The sequence below is a fragment of the Salvelinus fontinalis genome, unplaced genomic scaffold, assembly GCF_029448725.1.
Source record: "Salvelinus fontinalis isolate EN_2023a unplaced genomic scaffold, ASM2944872v1 scaffold_0364, whole genome shotgun sequence".
NCBI classification, from domain to species: domain Eukaryota; kingdom Metazoa; phylum Chordata; class Actinopteri; order Salmoniformes; family Salmonidae; genus Salvelinus; species Salvelinus fontinalis.
The window spans coordinates 123694-131742 of record NW_026600573.1 but is presented as its reverse complement, the minus strand read 5'-3'; the positions used below and the strand labels follow the sequence as shown (position 1 = coordinate 131742).

Sequence of the window (8049 nt, the reverse complement as noted above, 5' to 3'; positions counted from 1 at the left end):
ATACAAGAACCCCTGCTCTACTGTAGAATAACAGGTGAGGTGATGGCTAATACAGAACCCCTGCTCTACTGTAGAATAACAGGTGAGGTGATGGATAATACAAGAACCCCTGCTCTACTGTAGAATAACAGGTGAGGTGATGGCTAATACAAGAACCCCTGCTCTACTGTAGAATAACAGGTGGGTTAGTCCTTTGTAGCTCAGTTGGTAGAGCATTGTGCTTATAACGCCAGGGTAGTGGGTTGGAGTCCCTGGACCACCCATACCCGTGGCTGTAAGTCGCTTTGGATAAAAGCGGCTGCTAAATGGCATATATTCCCTATATTATAAATGTTAATGTAGACTTTTTATTTGTAAATCATCACTATGTCTAATAAATCACTTTGTTTATTTCATGAAAATAACTCCAACTGTATTGTTTATCATGTATTTCCCTGAGCCTCCTTTAGCCGTTGGAGCGCTCAGTCTGATTGTGGGGGCGTGTTGATACAAATGGAAATATATTTACATACACAGCCCTGATTGGTGGATAGGATCGCCTCTAGACTCTAGAGCAGGGATCATCAACTAGATTCAGATGTTTTTTTCTCGCGCGGATGGTCATGGGTCCAGAACAAATTGAATACAGGAAGCCCAAAGCAATAACATTTTATTAAAACATAATAATTTCAAACCTTGCTTACATTTGTATATGATCACATATATATATATATATATATATATCTTATGCATGGGAATGCTTTGAAACAGATTTTCTCAATTCAAATCACTTGGAGCTGATTGGCTGGTGTTTTTACAGTTTTTAATCTCCTACAATAAAAAGTTATACATTTTTTTATTTTTTTGACCAGAAAACTTAGGGGGCCAATGAAAACCACCCACGGGCAGCCAGTTGGGGAACCCTGCACCGGAGCCGACCCCACAAACCTCTTCAATATAAGAGGATACATATGCAAATAAAAGATGATTGATCAGATTGTGATGTCATGCTCTGGGCCAAAAACTCTATCCCAACTGAATAGGCTGAAAATCCAGGCAAAATAATATTTATTTTTAAAGTGTTATTTCACCATTATTAAAACTGCTCTGCTCCTTTGACATCATAAGATGTGTTTACATGTGTTTTACTTCTGTGGTTTGAAGTTGACTTTCTTCTAAAGCAAGAGAACTCTGTCCAGTGTCAGGGCTGTGATACTAACTGGTGTGTCTTCAGATTTGATGACTGACTGAAACTTTTCCTACATTGAGAGCATTACTGAGACTTTTCTCCTTTGTGAGTTTGCTGGTGTCTATTTAGGTGGTGCAACAGACTGAAAACCTTCCCACAATGGGAGCAGTGGTATGACCTATTTTCTGTGTGAGTTAGCTGGTGTATCTTCAGACTTGAAAACTGACTGAAACTCTTCTCACACTGGGAGCAGTGATAAGGCTTCTCTCCTGTATGAGTTCGCTGGTGTGTCTTTAAGTAGCTTGAATGCCTAAAACTCTTTCCACACTGAAAACATTTGTGAGGCTTCTCTCCTGTGTGAGTTCGCTGGTGTATCTTTAGATCTGAAGACTGATTGAAACTCTTTCCACACTGGGAGCAGTGGTAAGGCTTCTCCCCTGTGTGAGTTCTCTGGTGTGTCTTTAAGTAGTTTGAATAACTGAAACTTTTCCCACATTGAGAGCAGTGGAAAGGCTTTTCTCCCGTGTGTATTCTAAGATGATTTTTCAGGGAATCAGGTCGCTTAAAGCCCTTCCCACATTGGGAGCAGTGGATAGGCTTCTCTCCTGTGTGGATCAGCTGGTGTCTATTTAAGGTCTGTGAAAGAGGAAAACTCTTCCCACATTGGGAGCAGTGGAAAGGCTTCTCTCCTGTGTGAGTTATCTGGTGTTTCTTTAGTTTGCTTGGTGCCTGAAAACTCTTCCCACATTGACCACAGGGGTAAGTGTTCTTTCTTTTGATAGTCTTTTTGCGTGGTATGAGGTGAGTTGGACACACGGAACTGCCTCTGCAATCTGAGCAGGGGTGGGGCTTACAAGTGTGCCTTCTCAACTCCTCTGGCTCATAGAAACTAGTGAAGCAGTCCATGCAGTGGTGATGTTTCTGTCTTGAGTTCCTCCGTCTGTGTTGTTTATGGTTTCCTGATGCTGTGGAACTGGACTCACTGTCTGAACCTGGGTTGGAGATCTCTCCTGTGGGAATATGAACAGATATGGGGTTAGAATCTAGAACAGAGCATTGGAGGGGGTTTAATAGTCTTGTTGATGCAAGCAGACACACAATAAGAGTTTTGGAATCCCCTGTGGCCGCCAAGGCACCAACTTCTCTCCGTACTCCACACCTGAACTTACCTGGGTCAGTGATACTATCTACTTCCTCCTTTTCCTCTAGATCTGGAGCAGACACTTCCCTGTTCTCCTCTTCTTCTTTGACTTCTCTCTCCTCCTCTTCTTCTTCTTCTTCTAGTCCTCTCTCCTTTTTGACTGCTGTCTCCTCATCCTCTTTCACACCTCTCTCCTCCATCTCCTTGATGACTGCTTTCTCCTCCAGCTCTTCTTTGACTTCTGTATCCTTGTGTTCCTTTTCAATCTCCATCTCTTCCTCTTTGACTGGTCTCTTCTCCTCTACCTCCTCTTTCATCTCTATCTCATTATGCTCCTCTTTAACCTCCATCTCCTCCTGTTTGACTGCTCTCTTCTCCTCAACCACCTTTTCTTCTTCAACTTCAACTTCTACCTTCTGTTCTTCTACTCTAAGTTCTCTCTCTTCCCCTATCACAATCACATTGAGTTCCAGTGGTTGACTGCAGTCCTCCAGCTTCACTGAGACCATTTCTGGATCCCTCTGTGAGCTTCTCTGGGATGGAACACCACAGCCAGAACCTGGGGACTCCATGGACTTGGGTTCAGCCATAGTAGGCCCATGTGGTAGGTGGATCTGCAGATGGTTTAGTAAAAAGCGGCAGATACAGCGGAGGGTGATTTTCACTCTGCTAAGTCAAGTTACATTCCAAACACTGATTTTCTAAGGCCATAGATAGCGAGCTAGCTAGGTTAGCTTCCACGTTTCTCATCACAGGTAGAGTTGGCTTGCTAACTAACCAGAGACAGCTAGAAAATTGTTTCCGTTCCGTATATCTGGTATTTTCTCTGAGGTGAAATCAGACTGCACGGGTTCTACTAGGTAGCCTCAACTTGAGTTAGCTAACCAGCTACTAAGAAATATGGTTGTACTGTATATGTTTCGCCTCTCAGCTAGTAATAGGCTGGACAACAGAACGAGTCAAAATTGACCCAAGGCTGAAAAACAGCAAAAGAACGATGGCTAAGCTGGAACACTAGCGCGAGCCCATAGCAAATGAATGGAAACGAATGTTCACAGAGCCTGTTTTGACTGGAGTGATGCTTAGAATTCAATTTCGCCTAAATGGCACAAAAAACTGTATCCCTTTTTATTTTACCACTACAATCTGTTCCTCGGACGGAACTGGGGGAAAAACCAACTTGTGTAGAAAGTAAATATCCGCACCTCGATGGTGTCAACTGTGCTTATGTCTGCGTAATGAGAAAGTAGGGAAAAATGACAACGTTGGGATATTTCTGGTTTAGTGATCTACGACAAACAAGCTGCTGCCCAGACTTACATAATTACATTTTTTTTTAACTAGGCAAGTCAGTTAAGAACAAATTCTTATTTACAATGACGGCCTACCGAGGAACAGTGGGTTAACTGCCTTGTTCAGGGGCAGAACAGATTTTTACAGTTCGGGGATTCAATCCAGCAACCTTTTGGTTACTGGCCCAACGCTCCAACCACTAGGCTACCTGCCAACCTCAGAGTTCCATGAGTATTTTTGTTGTTTACATTTTAACTATAAACAACATGAGCAGATCTCATTGCCAACAATAGCGAAGCAGGCATTGTGACATAGAACAATATGCTGGGAATAGAACGTTCAGAAGGCGAGTTGGTGCCACGGTCCTCAATAGAACTAATAGGAGCTGGCAGGGTGAAAATGTCCCTGCAATAAGGCCTGTTTTTTCGTGATTACTTCAAATCGACGGCAAGCAGTTGGTAAATATGGTCATATTATTAAACTGGGCTCCACGGCGGATGCAATGAACTGGTTTTTATCAGAAAAAAAGCGTTGTTAAAAATGTCATGTGTCCAGCCTACTAGTAAGAAAACAAGCGCGGTAGCTAGCTACGTTATTGGCCCTCGGTACCCGTTATTACACCATTTGCTCTATCACCGACGCTTGTCAATTGAAGTCATGCTTTAGGCACGCTCATAATTAGTTCAACATATCACAAACTCACCTTCAAACGTTGTGGCTAAAAGTCTTTATCGACAGTTGTTTGACTGAGTAAGAACACGCAAGATTAAAAACCAAGGATGTAAACTTCCGGATGCGTTCTTCTTCTTCTTCTTTAATGGCGGAATACATAAAACAATGGTGTATTACCGCCACCTGCTGGATGGGGTGAAAACTAAGACTTCTTGTTCGTTTGGCCAGTTTAACACCTGCGCAGTGAAAGCAACATAATCCACCTTCTTTAAGATCAGTGTTTCAGGATCTCTCAACAGGTGAATTACATTTTCAGCTGGCTACGGTGTAATCCACTGCCAATTCCTCCTCATTTCCACTATCTCTTTCAACAACGTGCACTGACTCCGCATAGACCTACTGGACAGCTACTGCAAACTCCTTCAAACCTCACAGGGCACTCCGGGCAGTCAGGAACATGATTCCCAGCACAATTGCAGCACCGTACACTCTCTGACTCTTAAGCAACATATTTATTTTGTGCCGAAAGGAAAGTAGTGGGTGCGTGTCGAAAGCGCCCTGCTATAGGTTAGACGGTTTTGATTGAGTTTCTTCCCCCTTCCGTTTCTTACCACACAACTAGGCCTACCATATATTGAGCTATCATACTGCAAGAGTTTGGATTTCTGTTTTAAAACAGAGGATGAGTGTGAGCCATATTTCACTGTTAATTTTACACAAATAATTGTACATTTTCAGTTATAAAACTGACGATTGTTTATTTTCGATTGTACTGTTGCTTCATGAGTTGTGTGCTTACTGTGACTATCACCCCGGTATTGCCTACTAAGAAACTACTTCCCATGTCGTTTCTGGACAGTAGTGCTTGTCAAGCGGGGGCGAAGGTCAATATGTCCAGTATATACGCAGTTTCTCTGGATCCCCGCAAGGTTGGAGTTAGCCCCCCTCCCTAAAACCAAAAAGTATGCAGCGTCCATCTCGCAACAGCAGAACCTTCAACCTAAAGGGGGCGTTGCGATTCCACTCCCTTGTAGACGGTCCACATTCAAATGAATGACATCCGGAGCAATGTAACAGGGTGCTTATGTTTAATTTTAATGAGGCCAGATATCTATATATAATAAAGAGATGCCCATGTCACCGCCATAACAATGCGAGTCGTTGTCCAAAAGGCGGGAAAGCTTAGGTCCAAAATGGACCCAAATAAACACATTTTGGACAGATTTTGGGGCTTTGCCTCTTCCTCTCTGAGAAGGCTTTACAGTCCTTACCAGGAATGATGCCTTGCGTCAGCCAATCATCGAGACCATATAAATATATATATATATGAGACTATTGTTTTAGCTAGCCACTCGCAAATAGTCTTTCACCAGAGTGTGCAGGTTCCTTGAGTCCCTGAGGTAGGCAGTGGCGTTCTCTACCTCTTTTCACTCCTTTCTGAGCTTTCCCGCTCTTATGTTCGAGTGCATCAACCGGAGATTTGCTCTCTTTTCCAGGGTGTTTAACGAAGCTGGTATGTGAGCCGCCATTTAGCTCACTCTGGGTTTCTCCTGCCTATTCTAGCTAACTTTCCTGTTAATGGGCTAATTTAGCTTGATCCCTCGCTAGCTTCACCATATTCTTAGTCTGTTCTATTTTTTTCAGTAGCTAACTCCTTGGTTACTACTGTTACTAAACCTTACACCACAGTAGCTAACTCCTTGGTTTTATACTGTTACTAAACCTTACACCACAGTAGCTAACTCCTTGGTTTTATACTGTTACTAAACCTTACACCACAGTAGCTAACTCCTTGGTTTTATACTGTTACTAAACCTTACACCACAGTAGCTAACTCCTTGGTTTTATACTGTTACTAAACCTTACACCACAGTAGCTAACTCCTTGGTTTTATACTGTTACTAAACCTTACACCAAAGTAGCTTACTCCTCGGTTTTATACTGTTACCAAACCTTACACCACAGTAGCTAACTCCTTGGTTTTATACTGTTACCAAACCCTACACCACAATCTGTAGCTGGATGGTTATACTGATACTAAACCCAACACCACTATTAAGATGATAATATTATATATGCCATTTAGCAGACACTTTTATCCAATGTGTGCACACATTTTACTAATGAGTGGTCAAGGGAATCCAACCCACTACCCTGGCATTACAAGCACCATTCTCTACCAACTGAGCTACAAACGATCATCTATTAGTAGCTGGGTGGTTTGACCGGAATTATAATATTATCAATATTATTGACAAGGCACAACACTCACGTTTTACAAGAGAGAACGTTCAGCGCACTTACCATAAGCCTACAGTGCCAAAGCAGAGACCTACATGATTTAATGAAAAGCAGCAAACAGACACAACATTGTACCACGTTCTATAAGGCTGCAATCAATATGTAACATTTGCACATAGAAAGTTGTGTTATAGATCTACCGTTCTCATTGAAAGCAAGTCTATAGATCTGTTCTAGGTGCACTATTTCTATGCTTCCTGTTCATAAGTTTTGTTTTTGTGTCTTTTACTGTCGTTTTTTGTACACCAGCTTCAAACAGCTGAAAATACACTATTTTTGGTTATATAAAAGATACTGTATGTCACAGCGGTTTAGATGGTACAAAGATTCTCTCCACTTGCTTGATTTGTTGCATAAACTGAAGTTAGGCAAACTATAGCAACCAAGAAATGGCAGAGCGATTTCTACATACTGCATCTTTAATAAAAGACTCATGAACAGAAACAGGCAATAGGCTACACCTCGCTACAGTTTCCCCGCCAAATAGGCATACAAGGAAACGTTGAGTGCGCGGGGGTCTGTACACAGTGTAGTACCTGTCAACAACAAAAAAATCCAGGAAGCGCCATGGTATTCAGCGCAAAAACCTAATAAAAAGCATCTGGCAAATTCATCCACAAACATGTATATAATTTTAAATGACCACATTTTCACGAATTTCATTCAAAAGAGTAGAGGACATGACCATGAAATGAAATATGAAATAGGATGACGTTACTTTCACAGGGTATTTTCCTCGTGAAAGGTATATTTATCATGATGTATATTACTGTTTGGAATGTGTATTACTGTGTTTACAATGTGTATTACTGTGTTTAGAATGTGTATTACTTTGTTTAGAAGGTGTATTACTGTGTTGAGAAGGTGTTACTGTGTTTAGAAGGTGGATTACTGTGTTTAGAAGGTGGATTACTGTGTTTAGAAGGTGTATTACTGTGTTTAGAAGGTCTATTACTGTGTTTAGAATGTGTATTACCATAATCTTCCCACTTGAGGACTGGAGGGGAACGCTAATTGTTATGGAAGTGTATATCTGCCGAAAATCTATTGGATAATGCAAATTGTCTAATGATAAATCAATATCACATTTGTCATTTCTTTCCCCATTTATGTGGGCATAATATCAATTGAACCCAGAACTAAAGTCTCACATAATTTGGTCAGATGCTCAATTATGGAGCTTGCGCCATGGCAGTTGAGAGAAGTTTGCCAAGTGAGCCAGCATGAAGACAGAAGCACCGACATAAATACATTTTTATATCTTTATTTTGAAGGTAAGCGAGTGTAAAATCACCATATTCAAGATGGTAATGTCTCTGGACTATGTACATATGTTTGTTGAGATATTATGTTGTATTTTTAGGTTTTATGAACTTATTAAAGTCCGCTAGCCTACAAGCTAATTCAGCCATTAGCCTGCTAGCTGGTAGCCCCGCATAGCAACGCTAGCTTCCCTAGCAATGGCCGGTGAATG

General features: G+C 41.5%; 1 protein-coding gene across 1 annotated transcript; it reads right to left on the bottom strand.

Moving 5' to 3' along the window:
- Window positions 1–680: 680 nt before the first annotated feature.
- LOC129845770 (zinc finger protein 391-like) lies at window positions 681–4403 on the bottom strand. The gene is made up of 3 exons (XM_055913673.1): window positions 4306–4403; window positions 2338–2923; window positions 681–2178 (listed from the first exon to the last, which is right to left on the bottom strand). Exons 2-3 carry the CDS (start codon window positions 2897–2899, stop codon window positions 1253–1255), a joined length of 1488 nt encoding a protein of 495 aa, XP_055769648.1. The 5' UTR covers window positions 2900–2923; window positions 4306–4403; the 3' UTR covers window positions 681–1252.
- Between the last annotated feature and the right edge of the window lie 3646 nt (window positions 4404–8049).